This window comes from Sinohyriopsis cumingii, unplaced genomic scaffold (assembly GCF_028554795.1).
Source record: "Sinohyriopsis cumingii isolate HCF-2022 unplaced genomic scaffold, ASM2855479v2 utg001437l, whole genome shotgun sequence".
Classification (NCBI taxonomy): domain Eukaryota; kingdom Metazoa; phylum Mollusca; class Bivalvia; order Unionida; family Unionidae; genus Sinohyriopsis; species Sinohyriopsis cumingii.
Genome location: NW_028315999.1, coordinates 1,987,899 through 2,013,657, shown reverse-complemented (window position 1 = coordinate 2,013,657; position 25,759 = coordinate 1,987,899). Strand labels below are relative to the sequence as shown.

The 25,759-nt window shown below is 37.0% G+C and overlaps 1 protein-coding gene and 1 long non-coding RNA gene across 7 annotated transcripts in view; one reads left to right on the top strand and one right to left on the bottom strand.

The window, feature by feature from the left end:
- Positions 1-25,759, bottom strand: part of LOC149772503 (uncharacterized) — an 81,026-nt gene that overhangs the window by 47,599 nt on the left and 7,668 nt on the right. For all 6 annotated transcript variants that reach the window (XR_016417691.1, XR_016417692.1, XR_016417693.1 and 3 more), the window contains exon 3: positions 16,959-17,142. Coding sequence is in view for 3 of the 6 variants with exons in the window: in XM_089947724.1 (XP_089803850.1) it covers positions 16,959-17,142 (184 nt within the window). In the remaining 3 variants the exon portion in view is untranslated. The remainder of the gene's footprint in view (positions 1-16,958; positions 17,143-25,759) is intronic.
- Positions 286-25,759, top strand: part of LOC149772504 (uncharacterized) — a 32,668-nt gene continuing 7,194 nt past the window's right edge. Inside the window, exons 1-2 of the long non-coding RNA XR_016417694.1 lie at positions 286-385; positions 9,318-9,422. This is a non-coding gene — a long non-coding RNA (uncharacterized LOC149772504). The remainder of the gene's footprint in view (positions 386-9,317; positions 9,423-25,759) is intronic.

The following is a 25,759-nucleotide window of genomic DNA, read 5'->3' as shown; positions in this document are numbered from 1 at the left end:
ATTAATGTACACATTAATGTAAAGAATAGTTTTCTTCCTGCAAAAAAAAAAAATAATCTTCATTCTGATACGCCTGTTCGTTTGTAAATTAAGGAAATATATATGAAACTGAGACATTTCATTCAGACAACAGAACATGGAAGTTATGATGTAGTTGACGTAGATGGATGTTTTAGTTCCTGGATTATTCCAAAGGAAGAGGAAGATAGATTACAACTGTATTAGATGTCTGTTGGTAGATTATATCAGTATGAGACATTTGATGCAAACAATATGACAGTACTTAAAATATGTAAACCAGTATTTCAATACAAAATATGGAACAGTGTTACACAGAAAAACATTTACTTAACAATGGAAAGACAGATTCCCTGATATTGCACAGGTAAGAAAATCAAGACAGTTCTGTTTAATATATTCATGCATACAAGCTATATCCTGTCAAGAACAAATTGTTCACTAGCATAATATTGTGTGCAAATTTAGTCAAAGAGCACAGTAGCATACTAACAAGGGGGTGGATGGCGTCACGTTGCCCTGGGTCCCAAAGGTCGTGGGGTACCAAAACCCCTTTAGACCATCATTAATGCCCCTGGTGCCATTTACCCTTAGTAAGCCACTGCAAGTTCTATAAAGACAACTGTGTTCATAAATGACAAGTTATATAACATGAACCATGCAGCCAAAAAAATCTTCAATATGTTTTAAAACTGCAAATTAATTCTGTGTCACATTCTGACATTCCTGAATTTTCTTGGTAAAAATTAAACAATAAAGAAGTAATTTGACTGACTGTATTTGTGTGAAATATATTTATTACATATTTATTACATGGTGGCAGGAGAGCAGACATTGTGATTATGTTACCATGTGCATCTCAAAGTCAACCAAGCTAATACATATTGTTGCACCTGATAAAGACGTGTCAGTCATAAAGCCAACAAAGCTGTCTAATATATTGTTACACCTAATAAAGACATGTCAGTCATAAAGCCAACAAAGCTGTCTAATATATTGTTGCACCTGATAAAGATGTGCCAGTGATAAAGCCAACAAAATTGTCTAACACATTTGTTACACCTGATAAAGACGTGTCAGTCATAAAGCCAACAAAACTGTCTAATACATTGTTACACCTGATAAAGATGTTTCAGTCATAAAGCCAACAAAACTGTCTAATACATTATTACACCTGATAAAGACGTGTCAGTAATAAAGCCAACAAAACTGTCTAATATATTGTTGCACCTGATAAAGATGTGTCAGTCATAAAGCCAACAAAATTGTCTAACACACTGTTACACCTGATATAGACATGTCAGTCATAAAGCCAACAAAACTGTCTAATACACTGTTACTCATGATAAAGACGTGTCAGTACTAAAGCCAACAAAACTGTCTAATACAATGTTACACCTGATATAGACATGTCAGTCATAAAGCCAACAAAACTGTCTAATACACTGTTACTCATGATAAAGACGTGTCAGTACTAAAGCCAACAAAACTGTCTAATACACTGTTACTCATGATAAAGACGTGTCAGTACTAAAGCCAACAAAACTGTCTAATACACTGTTACTCATGATAAAGACGTGTCAGTACTAAAGCCAACAAAACTGTCTAATACACTGTTACTCATGATAAAGACGTGTCAGTACTAAAGCCAACAAAACTGTCTAATACAATGTTACACCTTTTAATAGGTGACAACTTCTTTATAACCTGATAGAGAAGTCAGTGATAAAGCCAGTGTAACACCTTTGTTCCACCTTTATAATGTCAGAACCTATTTATAATTTGATAAAGGTGTAAGTGAAAAAAACAATTAAACTTTCTGTGGCACTCACATAATTATTTTTTTTGGGGGGAGCACACTTGTAGGTAATGATCAGCTATTAAGTTTTATGGATGTAGGCCAAAACATATTTAGAAGTAAAATCTGAGGGTGTGTGTGTCATAATTTATACATATTAAGATGCTAAAGAAGTGTCAGTTTAAAACCAGTTAAATTCGATCTACTGGTTTACATTGTTAAGTCTGATGTTTATAGGTGATAACTTATTTATAATCTGACAGAAGTGCCATAAAGTTTGACTAGGATGCATACTGTTATCATCTTCAAATGAGCTGTGAGGGATCAGTGGTTGGCATGCTGGTCTTGTGACTGAATGAAACAGTGCTGGTTCAAATCTTATCATTAGATTAGCTAAGGTCAGCGTCCATGACACACCTTTTGGCAAAGCACTTTAAATGCCTTAGCATTCAATAACCTACTTTTGTTGCTGTGCATTAAATGTAGCTGGGGAGAGGGGGTAACTAATTTTAATCATATAATAGTTAAATGTTGCTAAAGCATAGCTGACTCCTTTCTGGATAGAAAATAACCCGATCATACAATGAGAATTCATCTCCCCATAGGGTGACTGGAATATCAGTAATGATGTGTTGCTATTGTATAGCTGAATTTGTCAGTTTGGTGGGAGGTTGATGATCCAACAAATAGTAAAAGAAAAAAATCACCAGGAATACTTACTCCCAATGTAAAATAGAAGACTATTGCCTGATGGGATCTGCAGGGGCCACTTTTTGAGCGACACTAATCTGACCCAATGAAAAAAGGATCATCACTTTGATGATCCAATGAGCAAAGGAAAAGAGAAGTGTGAGACTGCCAAAATATGACTTTCATTGCATCCTCCCCAGATGAACGAGTTAGACTGGCTCACGCAATATCAATGGGCTTGAATTTTTCATAATGAAAGGTTCCTCTCACTAAGGGACTGATATTAGTGATAAGCTATCTTGATGGTTAATGCAATCCACCTTGAAATGGTGATGCTGAAATACTAACTGAACCTTTATGGGCAGGAACAGACTCTTCCTACCCTTTATTTTCCCTCCAGAAGCTGCCAAATAAAAACATAAAGCCCTTACAGGACATGAAAGTCTATCTTAATCATCCTCAGCACTGATATGACTGAGACTGGGATCTCAATCAGGAGTGGAGCAACTCATATATGATGGTTGGCAAAGGATACAAACAACTCATAATTTCCATTTGAACTTATGCCGCCTTGCTCTATGGATAGGATATAAAGCTTGCTCCTTGCTCTATGGAAAGGATATAAAGCTTGCTCCTTGCTCTATGGATAGGATATAAAGCTTGCTCCTTGCTCTATGGATAGGATATAAAGCTTGCTCCTTGATCTCATGGATAGGATATAAAGTTTGTTCCTTGATCTTATGGATAGGATATGAAGCTTGCTCCTTGATCTCATGGATAGGATATAAAGCTTGCTCCTTGCTCTATGGATAGGATATAAAGCTTGCTCCTTGCTCTATGGATAGGATATAAAGCTTACTCCTTGATCTCATGGATAGGATATAAAGCTTACTCCTTGATCTCATGGATAGGATATGAAGCTTGTTCCTTGCTCTATGGATAGGATATAAAGCTTGCTCCTTGATCTCATGGATATGATATAAAGCTTGCTCCTTGATCTCATGGATAGGATATAAAGCATGCTCCTTGATCTCATGGATAGGATATAAAGCTTGCTCCTTGATCTCATGGATAGGATATAAAGCTTGCTCCTTGCTCTCTAGGATGCTAAGGAGAGCAACCAATCAGTAAGGTTCTCAATGGAAGAATCACATGAAGGTTCATATGGGTTTTAAGTTAGAGACCATAAGATGACAGATTCTATTTAGGCATCAGCAAAGGAGACATGAGTCTTCACAGCTCAAAATACCTGATCAAGTCTGCTATGTGAGAGTCTACACTGATGGCTGGACCTTTAAATAGTGTGTGTTGTATACATGACTGCCCTATAGCCCTTGATAGAATAATATTAAGTACTGTTTCTCTACAGACAGGAAGAGAGTAAAGAAAATCAGCCACTCCACTGCACTAACAGAGTGACATGTTTCCTACAGCATCAATTGCAAAAGATTCTCCACTTGCCATCATAGACCTTAGATGAAGATCATCACCTGGACTGCAAAAATGTGCCCTGGTAGAGAGATTGTTTGAGATGAGCCAAGCATGAAGGTGGAGAATCTGTGGGCTGTTGTGTTGGAGAAAGCCTCTGTGATGCAACAGGAAGTCCGTTCTCTGAGGTACTGTCCTGAGATGATCCACCAGCAGGTAGATTGTTGTTGTTGTTCTAAGGTTTAACACCATTTTTCAGCACAAGATAGGCTATACATGGTGGCCAGTATAACTGGTGGAGGAAGAACCCTGGAAAACCCAGGGAAGAACCACCGACCCACAAGAAGCTACTGGCAGGCTTTCCCACGTACCCACGCTAGCCGAGCCTTGGACTTGAAACCATTGAGATGCTATCAAAATGAACTGAGCAGTGGAGTTCCTACTTGGTGAAGTACCTGGGGTATCATCCAGAGTGGATAGAACTCACTTGGACATGGGATGAAAATAAAAGCATGCAGTAATTTAATGAGACTTACATTTCCCCCGCTCATACATGGTGGCCAGTATAACTGGTGGTGGAAGAACTCTAGAAAACCCAGGGAAGAACCACCAACCCACAAGAAGCTACTGGCAGGCTTTCCCATGTACCCACACTAGCCGAGCCTTGGACTTGAACCCAATGAGATGCTATCAAAATGAACTGAGCAGTGGAGTTCCTACTTGGTGAAGTACCTGGGGTATCATCCTGAGTGGACAGAACTCACTTGGGCATGGGACGAAAATAAAAGCATGCAGTAATTTAATGAGACTTACATTTCTCCCGCTCACAGTCAAGTCACATTTATACAACTTGTGTTGATAATATTAAGTCATGTACAATGTACACCCTACTGCAAAAAACAGTGTGTACCTTGATCTACTATCACATAGTTTTCCAGCAGACGTGGGTGTATGCTGTTAACACAGTGTATACTCTCATCTACCATCATATAATGCCATGACAGATCTGTTAACACAGTGTATAATACTTTCATTGTAAAATGCCCAGTCAGATCTTAGTGCATGCTGTTTATACAGTGTATATTCCCATCTACCATCACATCATTCCCTGACAGTTTACAGTGTACATGATCTACCATCACATAATGCCATGACAGATCTGTTAACGGTGTATAATACTTTCATTGTATAATACCCTGTTAGATCTTAGTGCATGCTGTTTATACAGTGTATATTCCCATCTATCATCACATTATTCTCTGACAACTGGTGCATGCTGTTTACACACTGTACATGATCTACCATGACGACATAATTCTCAGGCAGAATTGTGCATGCTGTTCACAGTGAATACTCTCATTAACCATCACATAAGGCCCTGACAGATCTGGGTGCATGCTGTTTATACAATGTATACCTGATCCACAATTCTATACCACTCTGGTGGCCTAAGTGGTTAGAGCATCCACCTCAGATGTAGGAAGTTTCAGGTTTGAACCCTTGCCAAGTCATAACGCAGACTTATAAAAGTGGTAATTGCAGCTGCCTAACTTGGCGCTCAGCATTAAGAGGTTAGTGTGAGGACTGGTTGGCCTGATGTCAGGATAATGTGTCTGGGTGGGACATGATGCTCCATGTCTGCGGCATGATGCCCAAGTGCTAAACATCACTACAAACTGCCACACTGCAGACACTGTAGCACTATGACTGAAAAATTCTTCAAGCTATGTTAAAAATTCAAATCACACACACATACTCTACCATCTGAGTGTGTGCTCTGTGCTTGGAATCATTGGCAGAATACTGCATACCCTAATTTACATTCATTTAATGTCCTGACAGATCTGGCTACACTCTGTTTACCTTGATATAAATTGCCCTGGCAAATATGTGTGTCTGTTGCTTGCCCAGTGTATGCCATGAGCCATCATAGTATAATCCCTTGGCAGATCCTCATGTATGCTGTTTGCCCAGAGCACAACCTGATCTACCATCACATAATGCCCTGGCAGATGTGAGTGCACAATGTTTACACAATGCTGCCTTTTCTGATCTACCATCACTCAATGTCCCTGTGGATCTGGATTTATGTTTATGAAGTGTATACCCAGATCTATGAACAGGGTGTATACTGAACTGCTTGTGCACATATTTGATGGTTGATTTGGTTCTTCACGGATCACTGCAGAGTGTGCATTATGCGATGGTAGATCTGGTTCATCCTGCTCATCAATGAGTGCATTATGTAATGGTTGATCTGGTTCTTCACTGCTTCACTGATCATCAGTGTGCTCATCAATGAGTGCATTATGTAATGGTTGATCTGGTTCTTGACTGCTTCACTGATCATCAGTGTGCTCATCAATGAGTGCATTATGTAATGGTTGATCTGGTTCTTGACTGCTTCACTGATCATCAGTGTGCTCATCAATGAGTGCATTATGTAATGGTTGATCTGGTTCTTCACTGCTTCACTGATTATCAGTGTGCTCATCAATGAGTGCATTATGTAATGGTTGATCTGGTTCTTCCCAGCTCATCAATGAGTGTGCATTAAGCAATGGTAGATCTGGTTCTACATTGCTTCACTGCTCATCACAGTGTGCATTATGTGATGGTTTATCTGGTTCTTCACTGCTCATCACTGAGTGTGCATTATGCAATGGTAGATCTGGTTCTTCCCTGCTTATCAAAGAATGTAAATTATGTGATAATTGATCTGGTTCTTCACTGATCACTGCAGAGTGTACATTATGTGATGGTAGATCTGGTTCTTCCCTGCTGATCACAGAGTGTGCATTATCACTGCTCATCACAGAGTGTGCATTATTGCTGCTCATCACAGAGTGTGCATTATCAATGCTCATCAGTGTGCATTATTGATGCTCATCAAAGAGTGCATTATCAGTGCTCATCACAGAGTGTGCATTATGATGGTTGAGCTAGTTCTTCCCTGCTCCTCACAGTGTATATTATCACTGCTCATCACAGAGTGTGCATTATGATGGTTGATCTGGTTCTTCTATTCCATGCTCATCACAGAGTGTGTATTATCATTGCTCAACACAGAGTGTGCATTATGATGGTAGATCTAGATCTTCCCTGCTCATCAAAGAGTGTGCATTATGATGGTTGATCTGGTTCTTCCCTGCTCATCACAGAGTGTGCATTATCACTGCTCATCACACAGTGTGCATTATGATGGTAGATCTAGTTCTTCCATGCTCATCACAGTGTGCATTATTGCTGCTCATCAAAAAGTGTGCATTATGATGATAGATCTGTTTCTTCATTGCTCAACAAGGACTGTGCATCATTTGATGGTACATCTGGTTCTTCCCTTCTCATCAAAGTGTGCATCATTTGATGTTAGATCCAGTTCTTCACTGCTCATCACAGAGAGTACATTAAATTTATGCAAATACAGGATCTGTCATTTTAATGATGCCATGAATGCACAGCTTTTTAACAGTGTTTTTGTGTTTTGTAAAGAAACAAATGGACTTAAAAAGCATAATGATTTTTTTATTAAAAAATACAATAAAAGCATGAAAAACAGGTTTTATTATTAGAATTAAGTCCCAAAAATGGTATATTTCTTAACTGCAAGAACTGTTAATATTTTATAATAAAAATAATAATAATAATAATAATATCAACAAAAAATATTGACCTCCAAACCAGAGAGAAAATGTATAAATTTATTAAAATAATATATAGAACTTTGATGAATGTAAACAATCTGATCATTTGTTGGGTTTAAAAGACTAGACCAAGCTTGAACAACTTCCTCCAAGGCATGGGCTGGATAAGCAATTCTTAAAGCCACACCCTGTGATGCAAAGTGGATAAAAGCAGGTTCTGGGCTGTAGTTTGCCCATCTCTGGACTAGACAGTACAGTAGATAATGAAGGTTACATCACCAGGTTGTGGGCTGCAGTTTGCCCATCTCTGGACTAGACAGTACAGTAGATATTGAAGGTTACATCACCAGGTTGTGGGCTGCAGTTTGCCCATCTCTGGACTAGACAGTACAGTAGATATTGAAGGTTACAACACCAGGTTGTGGGCTATAGTTTGCCCATCTCTGGACTAGACAGTACAGTAGATAATGAAGGTTACATCACCAGGTTGTGGGCTGCAGTTTGCCCATCTCTGGACTAGACAGTACAGTAGATATTGAATGTTACAACACCAGGTTGTGGGCTGCAGTTTGCCCATCTCTGGACTAGACAGTACAGTAGATATTGAATGTTACATCACCAGGTTGTGGGCTATAGTTTGCCCATCTCTGGACTAGACAGTACAGTAGATATTGAATGTTACATCACCAGGTTGTGGGCTATAGTTTGCCCATCTCTGGACTAGACAGTACAGTAGATATTGAATATTACAACACCAGGTTGTGGGCTGCAGTTTGCCCATCTCTGGACTAGACAGTACAGTATATATTGAATGTTACATCACCAGAGCTTTAAACTGAAGCCAGAAGAATTCAACAAATTCTTTCTATGTACTGTGAAACTTGTCTTAGAAGATACCTCTAAATACATCAAAATCAATCTTAGGAGACACTTGTGTATACAATGAAACCTGTATAAGAAGATACCTCTATATACTGAAACCTGTCTTAGGAGATACCCATGCATACAGTAAAAGCTGTCTTAGAAGACACATCTGTACTCAGTGAAACCAAAGAATACTTCTCTGCATACAATAAAACCCATATAAGAAGACACCTCTATACTGTGAAGTCTGTCTTAGATATAATATTACTCATATGAGAAAATTTAAAAAATACTTCTAAAGTCTGTATGCACATATCATTGATATATACAGGACACATGCACATAAAGGACACTATAAAATATTTTTGAGTTTACATGCATATCTCACCTATATACTCCAGACACATGTCCATAAAGAACACAATTTATAAAACATTTGTTAAATTTGCATGTATATCACCAATATAAACAGGACATCTGCCCATGAAGGACACAGTAAACATGCATATGTCTCCTATAAATATAGGATATCTGTCCATAAATGTTCATAAAACACTCACCTTAATTTTACCAGTATATGTAACCCATATATACAGGATACCTCTCATTAAAGGATACATTTGTGTGCTCCTTTAATTAAATGATCTATGCGAGATAGTTTGAATAATTAAAAAATGTTTGTAATATTTTAAGATAAATGTTAGCTTTATTTTGCACTAATTTAGTATGTTTGCTATACAGTTCAAGGTTTTCAGATTTCCTCAACCCAAGCATTAATTCTGTGATTTTAACAGAGCTGACACTGAACACTTAGGCTTGTCAATTTAAAGTAAATAAAACAATTACATTCTGTAAATCATTACTCCTTGTTGTAGCAAGAACACGAAAACAAGCAGCAATTAACCAAGACATGGAGCAACCTCCTACATCAATCTCAGACAAACACACCAAATGGGTCCAGGTCTGCAAAGCTCACACAGGTCAGTATGTGATTTTCAACTCTTTGTTATTAGATCTGAACTGTATCCTTATTTGTTAACCTCCTCCAATTTCTTTCACACCTCATAATCATTCCACCAAACTTTCAAAGTAGTCATTGAAAATAACACCACTTACTTCCTGTACCCATAATTCACTCTTACCATTGGTTGGGGGTGGGGGGTTTGGGGCTTTGATCAAAGATATTGTTCTAATTGATAATCAGTCAACTAAAAACGATCTTATTCATTCTATGTACTGTGAAACTTGTCTTAGAACAGGTTTGTCCAGTCATAAAATAAAAAAACCAGCTTAAGAAATACAAGAAGGACATGCAGAACTATATAATATACATCTGACTCATGAGTTTCATATAGCCACAGCAGATAGATAATACCCCCCACTGCCTTTAAGCAATAGGCATGGCTTACAAACAACATCTTTAAAATACAGTACATATTTCTATGAAATGCATAGCCATTACCTACCTTTACAAACTGCTGGAAAAAACAGACTAAATAGAGTCGGGTGGATTTGTCTAAACATATTATAATTTCTCTAACGATAAACTCATTCGAACTTCTACAAAATTTTGGCCAATTTTTAAACCTGTGAAAGTTTGCTTTGATCTTTATTATCAGGTGCACTTCCCACTTTGCCATAAAATGTAATAAGACCCTTAAACTTATGTTAAAATAATGATTGTATGCACCCCCACCCCAATCCCCTTCCACACGTGGGCTCACATTTGTGTTTGTCTGTTTTGTGAATGCTTATGTTTTCAATAATAATAATAATAATAATATCACAGCATTTGACATTTATGAAACTGTTCTGTTTTTATATTCTTTTAAATAAAATATAAAATATTTTTCATGCATCAACAGTTGTACATACATATCAGCACCCACTAATTTACCTTACCGTCTTAGTGAAACCTGGACTTTTCCCATCTTAGTTACCATCTTTACTTCTAAACCTCCCACTTACATGTATAAGGGCCATATAAAATAATAAGCCCATCTTAATTTTAAGAAAGGTATCAGTCAAGTCCAGAGATCAAGATCAAAATTTAAAAATTTAACTTCTACCATCATTAGACATAGACCCGCACTCTCCATTGCTTAATCTCTAGACTTCTACCATCATTAGACCTAGCCTTGCACTCTCCATTGCTTAATCTCTAGACTTCTACCATCATAAGACCTAGGCCTGCACTCTCCATTGCTTAATCTCTAGACTTCTACCATCATTAGACATAGACCCGCACTCTCCATTGCTTAATCTCTAGACTTCTACGATCACTAGACCTAGCCTTGCACTCTCCATTGCTTAATCTCTAGACTTCTACCATCATTAGACCTAGCCTTGCACTCTCCATTGCTTAATCTCTAGACTTCTACCATCATTAGACCTAGGCCTGCACTCTCCATTGCTTAATCTCTAGACTTCTACCATCATTAGACCTAGCCTTGCACTCTCCATTGCTTAATCTCTAGACTTCTACCATCATTAGACATAGACCCGCACTCTCCATTGCTTAATCTCTAGACTTCTACCATCATTAGACCTAGCCTTGCACTCTCCATTGCTTAATCTCTGGATTTCTACCATCATTAGACCTAGCCTTGCACTCTCCATTGCTTAATCTCTAGACTTCTACCATCATTAGACCTAGCCTTGCACTCTCCATTGCTTAATCTCTAGACTTCTACCATCATAAGACCTAGGCCTGCACTCTCCATTGCTTAATCTCTAGACTTCTACCATCATTAGACATAGACCCGCACTCTCCATTGCTTAATCTCTAGACTTCTACCATCATTAGACCTAGCCTTGCACTCTCCATTGCTTAATCTCTAGACTTCTACCATCATTAGACCTAGCCTTGCACTCTCCATTGCTTAATCTCTAGACTTCTACCATCATTAGACCTAGGCCTGCACTCTCCATTGCTTAATCTCTAGACTTCTACCATCATTAGACCTAGCCTTGCACTCTCCATTGCTTAATCTCTAAACTTCTACCATCATTAGACCTAGGCCTGCACTCTCCATTGCTTAATCTCTAGACTTCTACCATCATTAGACCTAGCCTTGCACTCTCCATTGCTTAATCTCCAGACTTCTACCATCATTAGACCTAGGCCTGCACTCTCCATTGCTTAGTCTCTAGACTTCTACCATCATAAGACATAGGCCTTGCACTCTCCATTGCTTAATCTCTAGACTTCTACCATCACTAGACCTAGGCCTGCACTCTCCATTGCTTAATCTCTAGACTTCTACCATCACTAGACCTAGGCCTTGCACTCTCCATTGCTTAATCTCTAGACTTCTGCCATCATTAGACCTAGCCTTGCACTCTCCATTGCTTAATCTCTAGACTTCTACCATCATTAGACCTAGGCCTGCACTCTCCATTGCTTAATCTCTAGACTTCTACCATCACTAGACCTAGGCCTGCACTCTCCATTGCTTAATCTCTAGACTTCTACCATCACTAGACCTAGGCCTGCACTCTCCATTGCTTAATCTCTAGACTTCTACCATCATTAGACCTAGCCTTGCACTCTCCATTGCTTAATCTCTAGACTTCTACCATCATTAGACCTAGGCCTGCACTCTCCATTGCTTAATCTCTAGACTTCTACCATCACTAGACCTAGGCCTGCACTCTCCATTGCTTAATCTCTAGACTTCTACCATCATTAGACCTAGCCTTGCACTCTCCATTGCTTAATCTCTAGACTTCTACCATCATTAGACCTAGGCCTGCACTCTCCATTGCTTAATCTCTAGACTTCTACCATCATTAGACCTAGCCTTGCACTCTCCATTGCTTAATCTCTAGACTTCTACCATCATTAGACCTAGGCCTGCACTCTCCATTGCTTAGTCTCTAGACTTCTACCATCATAAGACATAGGCCTTGCACTCTCCATTGCTTAATCTCTAGACTTCTACCATCACTAGACCTAGGCCTGCACTCTCCATTGCTTAATCTCTAGACTTCTACCATCACTAGACCTAGGCCTTGCACTCTCCATTGCTTAATCTCTAGACTTCTGCCATCATTAGACCTAGCCTTGCACTCTCCATTGCTTAATCTCTAGACTTCTACCATCATTAGACCTAGGCCTGCACTCTCCATTGCTTAATCTCTAGACTTCTACCATCATTAGACCTAGGCCTGCACTCTCCATTGCTTAATCTCTAGACTTCTACCATCATTAGACCTAGCCTTGCACTCTCCATTGCTTAATCTCTAGACTTCTACCATCATTAGACCTAGACCCGCACTCTCCATTGCTTAATCTCTAGACTTCTACCATCATTAGACATAGACCCGCACTCTCCATTGCTTAATCTCTAAACTTCTACCATCACTAGACCTAGCCTTGCACTCTCCATTGCTTAATCTCTAGACTTCTACCATCACTAGACCTAGCCTTGCACTCTCCATTGCTTAGTCTCTAGACTTATACCATCATTAGACATAGACCCGCACTCTCCATTGCTTAATCTCTAAACTTCTACCATCACTAGACCTAGCCTTGCACTCTCCATTGCTTAATCTCTAGACTTCTACCATCACTAGACCTAGCCTTGCACTCTCCATTGCTTAGTCTCTAGACTTATACCATCATTAGACATAGACCCGCACTCTCCATTGCTTAATCTCTAGACTTATACCATCATTAGACCTAGACCCGCACTCTCCATTGCTTAATCTCTAGACTTATACCATCATTAGACCTAGGCCTACACTCTCCATTGCTTAATCTCTAGCCTTATACCATCATTAGACATAGACCCGCACTCTCCATTGCTTAATCTCTAGACTTCTACCATCATTAGACCTAGGCCTGCACTCTCCATTGCTTAATCTCTAGCCTTCTACCATCATTAGACATAGACCCGCACTCTCCATTGCTTAATCTCTAGACTTCTACCATCACTAGACCTAGCCTTGCACTCTCCATTGCTTAATCTCTAGACTTCTACCATCATAAGACCTAGCCTTGCACTCTCCATTGCTTAATCTCTAAACTTCTACCATTATTAGACCTATGCCTGCACTCTCCATTGCTTAATCTCTAGACTTCTACCATCATTAGACCTAGCCTTGCACTCTCCATTGCTTAATCTCTAAACTTCTACCATCATTAGACCTAGGCCTGCACTCTCCATTGCTTAATCTCTAGCCTTCTACCATCATTAGACATAGACCCGCACTCTCCATTGCTTAATCTCTAGACTTCTACCATCATTAGACCTAGGCCTGCACTCTCCATTGCTTAATCTCTAGCCTTCTACCATCATTAGACATAGACCTGCACTCTCCATTGCTTAATCTCTAGACTTCTACCATCATTAGACCTAGGCCTGCACTCTCCATTGCTTAATCTCTAGACTTCTACCATCATTAGACATAGACCCGCACTCTCCATTGCTTAATCTCTAGACTTATACCATCATTAGACCTAGGCCTGCACTCTCCATTGCTTAATCTCTAGCCTTCTACCATCATTAGACATAGACCCGCACTCTCCATTGCTTAATCTCTAGACTTCTACCATCACTAGACCTAGCCTTGCACTCTCCATTGCTTAATCTCTAGACTTCTACCATCATTAGACCTAGCCTTGCACTCTCCATTGTTTAATCTCTAAACTTCTACCATCATTAGACCTAGGCCTGCACTCTCCATTGCTTAATCTCTAGACTTCTACCATCATTAGACCTAGCCTTGCACTCTCCATTGCTTAATCTCTAAACTTCTACCATCATTAGACATAGACCTGCACTCTCCATTGCTTAATCTCTAGACTTCTACCATCATTAGACCTAGCCTTGCACTCTCCATTGCTTAATCTCTAAACTTCTACCATCATTAGACCTAGGCCTGCACTCTCCATTGCTTAATCTCTAGACTTCTACCATCATTAGACCTAGCCTTGCACTCTCCATTGCTTAATCTCTAGACTTATACCATCATTAGACCTAGGCCTGCACTCTCCATTGCTTAATCTCTAAACTTCTACCATCATTAGACCTAGCCTTGCACTCTCCATTGCTTAATCTCTAAACTTCTACCATCATTAGACCTAGCCTTGCACTCTCCATTGCTTAATCTCTAGACTTCTACCATCATTAGACCTAGGCCTGCACTCTCCATTGCTTAATCTCTAGACTTCTACCATCATTAGACATAGACCCGCACTCTCCATTGCTTAATCTCTAGACTTCTACCATCATTAGACATAGACCCGCACTCTCCATTGCTTAATCTCTAAACTTCTACCATCATTAGACCTAGGCCTGCACTCTCCATTGCTTAATCTCTAGACTTCTACCATCATTAGACACAGACCCGCACTCTCCATTGCTTAATCTCTAGACTTATACCATCATTAGACCTAGGCCTGCACTCTCCATTGCTTAATCTCTAGACTTCTACCATCACTAGACCTTGCCTTGTACTCCCCATGGCTTATCAAGCTCTGTGGCTACTAAGTCTGCAGGGTTTACATTCTCCGCTACTAATATAGAGCTCTATGGCCATATACATGAATAGGATAAGGAACAATCCAGAATTTAAAGTTTAGGGTGATGTTTTGTCAACCTGACACCAGCTACAAGTCAAAGCTCAATTATGAAAATTGTAATAATATCAGCAATAATGAAACATGATGCAGGATTCCAATAGTCCAAATTTAATTTTTCAAAGAAAAACAAACCATGGTAATAAAAGTACAAAAAACAACAACATGTATACAGAAAGTTTCTCTATTGTATGTAATATTATGGCTCCAATAAGATATACAATTTGAACATAAGCATGCATTTAGCATAAAATTGTATTCAACATTTTCACAACCACAACAAATACTATCATTATTTAAACAGTTTTGTGTATTTATATATGAAATATGATTATAAATACTGCATCACTTCCAGCACAGACATTTTTCCATGCTAGTGTTTGGTTTGAGAATTTTTTTTTAAAAATCCCCCTTGAATCCTTTCAAAATAACACCAGTCTGCATTGAATGTGCCCCAAACACAACGGCAAACCATTTTCCTGATTAAAGGTTTTTTATTTTCTGCATAATCTTTAAAACTCTTCTGCAATATAATATGAAAGTAATCAAACATGGTCTCATGTTTGTAAGCAAAAATGGTGGATAGCAACGCGTAACTACACAGTGAAATTGATATCTACTTTTGATTGGTCAATGTACCTAGTTTGATTAAGAGGTTGGATCTGTCCATTATAACTCTGAAGCCATTTCTTCACTGCTTATCTAGAGCCCTTGGACCATTAGGCCTGGTCCTGTGTTCTCAAAATGTCCTGAACACAAAACTCACGCTATAAGCCTTAAAGTTCTCATAGTGTGTAGCTTCAGTTCCAATCAAGTCAGAATCTACCTAAGTTTGCTTAATTTAAACAGTTTTTCCTTGGTTGAAAACCATCACCAATAAACATGTACTTCTATTTGATTTTGAAATCTTGAGTTTGCTCATAAAGTTTGAAAATACATGTTGTAAAACTGTTCTGCTTGAGTTTAAGCATGAGATTTAGTGTCATCCAATCAGAAATGAATTTACTTCTGAAAAATCATATTTGATTAGCTAAGAAGACTTGGGGGTCTCAAGTGCAAACTGAGTTTTATATTCTCCAAGTACCATATTCTTTAAAACAGTTTTTGAGCACAAATCTCATACTTGCACTCAAAATCCCCAAATTTTATGCATGTAAAATATGTAACATTAAAATTTTGCAAAAAAGAAGCGGAACAAACTTTTTTAAAATCTTGAAAGTATCATGATTCTAACTTTATTATTTTAAGGTTACAGAGTGCTAAAGTTATTTTTATTTTTGCTTAAAAATAAAGGGCCAGTCCAGGTCATTTTACTAAATTGCACTTTACCCATGTTAATCTTTTCTTCTAAACTTCCTATTTGTAAGGGCCACATGCAACATACAAAATAATCTTGTAGCTAGAAAAAATTAAAAGACCAAGATATAGAAATGTGTATTTTATTTAAAATTGTCTTCGCATAAGGTCAGAGCAGAAAAAAGAAAACACATACTAGATTTGTATTTATAAAACATATATGCCCCCATTACAGACCCAAAAAAGGTTAAGTCCTAAAAAAACACAGAAATGTGTAAACATTTTAAAGATTGCTATAGTGTCATGAAAATCTAATCAGGCTATTGACATATGTGTACAAACAAACCTACTGACTGTCATGTCTCTGCAAAAAAGTGCAAAAATGTATTAAAAAAGAGCTCAGAACTGCTGCAACTGGCCTGAAATCTGATAATCCATTCATGGTCATGAAATAATGTGTGTCAAGTTGAATGGCTCCAAGTTTAATAGATTTTTGCTTTTGTGTTTCAACAGATTCAGATGAGATATGCAGAAATACGAATATGAATACAGGCATACAGACTGCAGCAAAACAATATACACCCCTTCTACTGCAATGGGACAATAAACACATTAAACTGGATATATATTTTACCTGTATTATCTTTGGTTGAAGGAGGGTCAATCAGATCTGCTAACTCCTCAAGACCAATATCGTCATTTCTCAAGGCTGATAACAATTCTCTGACTCCTCTTTCTCGATATCTTGCTATATGACTGTATAACTCTTGAGCTGCCACTGTTTTTCCTTTATTATCTTGTCTGGCTTTTATCTCTTCCTGAAAATTGAATTAGAAATTTCGTGTGATTTTAGCCATCATCAGTGTTATAAGTTTTTTTGTAACTACCATTGCAGTTTTTGTGGATTGTTGTGAAACTCAGCATATGATATGGTCATCATCTGAAAACGCACATGCTGACAAATCATTATACATCTAATTTTCAGAAGAGTTATGTATATTATGTTTTACAGCAGATTCATCTCCATCATGGGGTAGGGATAGGATGCAGGAGAGTCAGGGGTATATTTATACAAGATAAATGCTCACCATTCCTAAAATTAGATGTTTTATAAACATTAGTGTTCCCTCTGTTTATTATAAAATTATATTTTATGAACATGCATGGTGATTCCCACTGTTTATTAGAAAATGTTGTGGACATGCATGATGATTATCACTGTTTATTATGAAATTGTATTGTCATGCATGATGATTCCCACTGTTTATTATGAAATTTTATGGTCATGCATGATGATTCTCACTGTTTATTATAATGTTTTATGGACATGCATGATGATTCTCACTGTTTCTTATGAAATTTTATGGTCATGCATGATGATTCCCACTGTTTATTATAAAATTGTATGGTCATGCATGATAATTCTCACGGTTTATTATGAAATTGTATGGTCATGCATGATGATTCCCACTGTTTATTATGAAATGTTATGGTCATGCATGATGATTCCCACTGTTTATTATAACATTTTGTGGACATGCATGATGATTCTCACTGTTTATTATGAAACTGTATGGTCATGCATGATGACTCCCACTGTTTATTAGAAAATTTTGTGGACATGCATGATGATTCTCACTGTTTATTATAACATTTTGTGGACATGCATGATGATTCCCACTGTTTATTATGAAATTGTATGGTCATGCATGATGATTCCCCGTTTATTATGAAATTTTATGGTCAGGCATGATGATTCCCACTGTTTATTATAACATTTTCTAGACATGCTTGATGATTCCCAGTTTATTATTAAATTTTGTGGACAAGATTGATGATTCCCACTACTTATTATACATTTTCTGGACATACTTGATGATTCCTGCTGTAACATTTTGTGAATATGCTTGATGATTCCTGCTGTTTATTATAACATTTTGTGGACATGCTTGATGATTCCTGCTGTAACATTTTGTGAATATGCTTGATGATTCCTGCTGTTTATTATAACATTTTGTGGACATGCTTGATGATTCCTGCTGTTTATTATACATTTTCTGGACATACTTGATGATTCCTGCTGTAACATTTTGTGGACATACTTGATGATTACTGCTGTTTATTATAACATTTTGTGGACATGCTTGATGATTCCTGCTGTAACATTTTGTGAATATGCTTGATGATTCCTGCTGTTTATTATAACATTTTGTGGACATGCTTGATGATTCCTGCTGTAACATTTTGTGAATATGCTTGATGATTCCTGCTGTTTATTATAACATTTTGTGGACATGCTTGATGATTCCTGCTGTTTATTATAAATTTTGTGGACATGCTTGATGATTCCTGCTGTAACATTTTGTGAATATGCTTGATGATTCCTGCTCTTTATTATAACATTTTGTGGACATACCTGATGATTACTGCTGTTTATTATAACATTTTGTGGACATGCTTGATGATTCCTGCTGTAACATTTTGTGAATATGCTTGATGATTCCTGCTGTTTATTATAGCATTTTGTGGACATGCTTGATGATTCCTGCTGTTTATTATAAATTTTGTGGACATGCTTGATGATTTCTGCTGTTTATTATAACATTTTGTGGACATGCTTGATGATTCCTGCTGTTTATTATAACATTTTGTGGACATGCTTGATAATTCTCACTGTTAATTATAACATTTTGTGGAAATGCATGATGATTCCCATTGTTTATTATATGTTTTGTGGAGATGCTTGATGATTACTGCTGTTTATTATAACATTTTGTGGACATGCTTGATGATTCCTGCTGTAACTTTTTGTAGACATGCTTGATGATTCCTGCTGTAACATTTTGTGAATATGCTTGATGATTCATGCTGTTTATTATAACATTTTGTGGACATACTTGATGATTACTGCTGTTTATTATAACATTTTGTGGACATGCTTGATGATTCCTGCTGTAACATTTTGTGAATATACTTGATGATTACTGCTGTTTATTATAACATTTTGTGGACATGCTTGATGATTCCTGCTGTTTATTATAACATTTTGTGGAGATGCTTGATGATTACTGCTGTTTATTATAACATTTTGTGGACATGCTTGATGATTCCTGCTGTAACATTTTGTGAATATGCTTGATGATTCCTGCTGTAACATTTTGTGGACATGCTTGATGATTCCTGCTGTAACATTTTGTGAGTATGCTTGATGATTCCTGCTGTTTATTATAACATTTTGTGGACATACTTGATGATTACTGCTGTTTATTATAACATTTTGTGGACATGCTTGATGATTCCTGATGTAACATTTTGTGGACATACTTGATGATTACTGCTGTTTATTATAACATTTTGTGGACATGCTTGATGATTCCTGCTGTTTATTATAACATTTTGTGGACATGCTTGATGATTCCTGCTGTTTATTATAACATTTTGTGGACATGCTTGATGATTCCTACGGTTCATTATAACATTTTGTGGACATGTTTGATGATTACATAGTGTACTGAATGGACAAGACTCCACTATAAAAGACACCAGGTTAGCAATTATGTTTTAATGACTTTTGCTGTCATAAATTAAATTTACTCCATTTTAAGATCTGATAGGCTGTTAGGCATCAGAAACTACCTGACACAGTGACTGACAAATGAAGTTCAGTACCTACATGTAACTAACCACCTGTCACTGCTAATTGTCCACTGAGGGAGATTAATTAATCCATGATATCACAATACCAGACAACTAAGAAATGATTACATTGTTATTCACATCTTCTCCATAGCTCACTGTTGGATTTTGAAGATGCAAACCTTGAGCCACAATTCCCCAAAAAGTGAGACTGAAATATACAGATAACACTAAATCAAAGTTTAGAAATTGGGAGTCCAGGATTAGAAAGTGAAAGTCCTGGCAAGGATTAGAAAGTAAAAGTCTTGGCAAGGATTAGAAAGTTAAAGTCCTGGCAGCAGAAACTCTCACTGCCAAGTAACATATTTACCAACCTCTCCAAGAAACCAACTATTTTTTTATTTTTTTAAATCAACAAGGCTTGCTGTTTACCATATCTACCCACAATGCTTACAAAACTGTCAAATGCATAGATCCAGGACTGTGTCATGCAATACATGGCATATCATGGTCTACAATGTTTATATGAAATCATCAACAGAACATGCAGCATTGTTCCTAGTCAATACATGCAACATAAGAAAACTGAGTTCACCTGTCTTGCAGATGGGAATTCGTCGTAGCTCAGCAGTAGACTAGTTATCAAAAGTCCTCATCAATGATATTAACACAGGCTTGCCAGTGTTGTTTGTCACGGTTTATCTTTTGGAAAGGCATAAATCTCCAATTTCCTTGGCATGATACAACCAATAATGTGCTCAGAAAGTCTTTAAAACCTAACAACTCTGTTATATACATGTACAAGCAATTACAGGATATCAAAATTCATGATTATGAGCAATGGATCTCTGGAGTCCTTTACTGTCTTGTCTTGCTTTCTGATCATAACTGAGTTGCACAAAATAGCTTGGTCTGTGTTACAATTTTCGATGTCATTAGGGTCAAGCTAGACTTGAATTTTAAGGAAAAGTGACTTTTGATATTGGACAGATTAGGGGGTGCTCACCAGTTATTAGGCTTCTTCTTTCCATTGCCATCAGTTTCCATTACACCAAGATTCACCTGATGAATTTAAACCTTTGACAAATCAGAATAGTTCACCAGTTATTATGTACTTTTGAGGTGAAGTGCTTGTGTTTATGTACAGAATGGCTCACCAGTTATTATGTACTTTTGAGGTGAAGTGTTTGCATTTGAAACATGCACATTGGAGAGAATGTTGGCATAGCTCTGTCATTTTGATGTAATGTGGCTGACATTTCTTTGGATATTGTACTTTTGGAAATTGTAAATAATCTAAGCACACTGCTAACTAAAATGAATGCTTGATTGTACTACAAAAAATCATCGGCCTGAATTAGTCTAAAGTACACTATCTTTAGCAACTAAAAATGAATTTTGCCAAACTAGACAATACCAGCTTCTGACAGTGCAATGGATGAATTACCTAATATATAAAATGTAAAAAAGGTATTGGCTCTTTTTTTTATATACAATTTACCTCTGAAGTCCAGGAAGTGAAAATGACCAAATGGAGCTAGCAATTTTTTGAAAGGTGCACATCTGGAGTAAGGCCAAGCAGTATACTCTATAACCCATATTAAATCCATCAATCATACACCAAAATAAAGGGAATTAAAGAACAATACCTAAGATATATAAGGTCTTTTTTAAATAGCCAGTATAGTTAGTGAAGAAACCCAAGGAAATTCTTTTTCCTTAAAGGTTTAACCCTATGTAAAATACGAAACTGTACGGTGCCACCTTACGGAGAATTAACTGCAGGACATGGCAAAATGGCTTTTAGTTTGGTTTGGTGCTTCATGGCACTGCCACACAAGTAGGTTATTTAGTGCCGAGGCAATTTGAATAAAGTGCCTTGCCCAAGGGCACACCACAGTAGCTGATTAAACCCAATCCAATATAAGGATTTGAACCCGCACCAGTTTGGTTATCAGTCCAGTGAAGTTCCTAGTGCATTGGCAGCAAATCAAAATATATATATAACATGTGTGTGCCATGGTAGTCTTATTGAATTGTGTCCTATTTCTCATTATGCACATTTACATTTAACATTGGTTTTAATCAATACTTTACTGTCAAGTAGAAACTTCTCTTTGTTGTATGTATATTATAAACATTTTGTAAATGTATGAATGTATCATACTCATGTAGTGTATTAATATTGAATATAGTTATCTTTAGATGGCGAGAAAACATGCAATGTATTTTGGCTATATGACTTCAAAAGAGTGCAACAGAAACTTTACATGTAATTAATTTTAGCTGACAGGAGTAACTAGCTAACAGTACTGTAATTAGAGATAGGCAAAAATACTTAACCAATTGCCAATTCAATTTTAATTTTTGTTAGTTTCTAAAACTTAACTGGAAAATAGCAGTTGAAAACATTTCTAAACCAGTCTGAGAAAAAAAAAACTATATGTCTGACCATTAGGTGCAGTCGGTCTGACCTTGCTGGGTCTTTCTGTTGACTTTGGGGTGAGGCGGGGACCAGTGGTATACTAATTAAAACACTAAGTCATATTGTAATCTACTGTTTATATCCAATATACACACTAGTTCTGTCCACCTCTCCAAATTCTACACTAATGTTTATCTACATTGTTTCTCACAATATTTGTCCACTGAGAATATCTATCACTCCATTATGTCTATTAGGTATCCTTTCTCTTAACTCCCCATCTTGTATATCTCTGATTCTTATTTCCAACTACATCTTATCTCTGCTGTCCTTTTCTTTTTCTCTGCCCTCTTTCTGCTTTGTGCCCTTCTGCCTTCCGCTTTCTACCCCCATCTACCCAACACTATATCTTGTATCTATCTATATACACATATCGTAATCCCACACCCTTTCCCGACATACAGAATATGATTGGCTAACCATTACTAGATGAATGACAGCTCCCTTCCCCCAGATCATACCATAACTAAATGGTGCTGAAACAGCAGGAATATGACCAGTTATCCAAATATGTCATGATGTTGAGCTGTTTATCCAGATTTGTCAAAGCCTTCCTGAAACCCAAAAAATTTATATGCTCTCTTAAACCCAACTTAAATTAGTTTCTATGATGTTGACCTAGTTACCCGGATTTATCATTGCTTCCCTCACATCTGTCTCTGAAATTCCCATATTCACACACCCCACATGTTACTAGTTAGAAACCTGATATTGGTACTGCTATATATTGTACTTTTCCCCACACTAAAACATCTTTTGTCATATGTACTAAGAATCCCTTTGGTCATACATGCACATGAAAGCACGTTTTCACACAACAGAGTTAAATCATTCAATCTACATTGGTTACTGATGAGCAATCTCAACTTTACAACTGCATGCAGAAGGAGTTGATTCTAAATTAAATCTGAATCTTTTGTATTGTCGTGTTTTGGTGAAGTTTTTATGAGTATAAAAATTAAATTGCTTGTTCTAGTGGCAGCTGATTAACTATTTATACTTATTGATCATTACAATGATGAAACTTCATCTATTCATCAGTGATGAAGTGAAGCGTTAAAGAAACTGACTTGGCATAGAGCCAGGTACAGATTTTGGAAATATAGCACAATTCATGCTGTGAAGGTGCATCGATTTGAAAAAGTGATTTTCTTAATATGACCTCTCACTTTCTGGCCTTGGTACAACAATCCAAAGATAGGATTGGACATTTATGGCTATAATATTTGTCTATGTACTCATGATAACATTATGTGCTGGTTGAATATTATTTGCTTTGATGCTGGTTTTTAAATTTTCACAAAAATGAGTGATGTAATAAAACAACCTTGACCTAATAGTGCTTCTTGAATTCCACAGCATAGCATTCTCATTGGTTTCTGACTTAAACTTGTGTAGTTTTAGTCTAAATCTTTTATCACATAATATTTAGACATCACTTTATACAAACAGTATATATTTATCTTAATTTATGTGCAAAATGAATTAAGAAAAAAGTCAGTCCTATGAAGAAGTACATTCAAGTACCATGATGGCATACTGAAAATCTTGTCATAACTCTTCCAAAATGGAAGGTCACATTTCGCAGAGTTTTCAGCAAAATACTTCTTATGATGACTGGATGGCTCTAAATGAAAATGGCAAGATCATGTATGAAGAATATTACCACAACTGTGACCATCTCTTGCTACCAATCATGAATATCAGGGGAGACAGAAATGGTCTTATCTTGGATTACTGGAAATTCTTTTCAGCCAGCTAGTCATAAACCTCTTAAGGGGACTCTTGTTTTCTACTCAACTAGATAAGAAAAAAATATGCCAAAGCATCTAAAATATTTGTATGTTCTTTGTAGTCATCTTTAAGCAACTATCATAAACACCCATTGATCATGTATCAACCTCTGTCAGGCTCTCTAACATGTCAGCATTTTGAACTATGTATAAATTAATTATGGTTCACAAATTAGTTGAATTAAAAGTAACCTCAGGGTTGCAGCAAGTGCCCAGTTAAACACAGTCATTCCTTCAAGAGGTTAAACAAGACTACTGTGAGTGGCGCATTATATACCTACCCTGTGCTTATTAGTACTCTTTGCAGATAACTGTCAGCCACGGTGACCTTGACTTTTGATATTTTGACACCCCCTCTCCCCTCCCTCCAAATGAATGCTTCTTTCTTAGAGCAAGTGCAAACCCTCCACAAAGTTGTAATCTGGTCTGTGATGCAGAACTAGTGTTTCTTCTGCAAAAACTAGTTTTCTTATTTGTGTCCAATGACACTGACTGTTGATACCAAAACCATTTGGGCTCTTCCTTTCTCCAAGTACAAGCACTGCACAAATTTTGGTAACTGTAAGTAGCAGAGAACTCAATTCATTGTGCAGAAACTATTCTTTCAGTCAAAGTAACCCTGACCTGTGATCTTTTGACCTCAAACTGAAACAGTAGCATATTCAGATGTAACAGATCCATTGATAAATTTAGGTTCTTATTCAGAAGTACTTGCAGGTAAAAATCTCAGTATTTAGCTATTGTACTCTGTTTACAATCAGACATTTTCAATTGTGAACAAGCCACACACCAAGTGATATTCTGACTGGCTAGTTGTCTGTAAAAATCCAGTGACATGAATTGTTTCCAATAAAATCCAATGACATTGTTTCATCAAAAATCCAATGAGATGAAATGTTCCAAATAAAATCCAATGAGATGAAATGTTCCAAATAAAATTCAATAAAATCCAGTGAGATGAAATGGTCCAGATAAAATCCAATGAGATGAAATGGTCCAGATAAAATCCAATGAGATGAAATGTTTTAAATAAAATCCAATGAGATGAAATGGTCCAGATAAAATCCAATGAGATGAAATGTTCCAAATAAAATTCAATAAGAAGAAATGTTTCAAATAAAATCCACTGGGATGAAATGGTCCAGATAAAATCCAATGAGATGAAATGGTCCAGATAAAATCCAATGAGATGAAATGTTTTAAATAAAATCCAATGAGATGAAATGGTCCAGATAAAATCCACTGAGATGAAATGGTCCAGATAAAATCCAATGAGATGAAAGGTCAAGATTAAATCCAATGAGATGAAAAGGTCCAGATAAAATCCAATGAGATGAAATGGTCCAGATAAAATCCAATGAGATGAAATGTTTTAAATAAAATGCAATGAGATGAAATGGTCCAGATGAAATCCAATGAGATGAAATGTTCCAAATAAAATTCAATGAGATGAAATGTTCCAAATAAAATCCACTGAGATGAAATGGTCCAGATAAAATCCAATGAGATGAAATGGTCCAG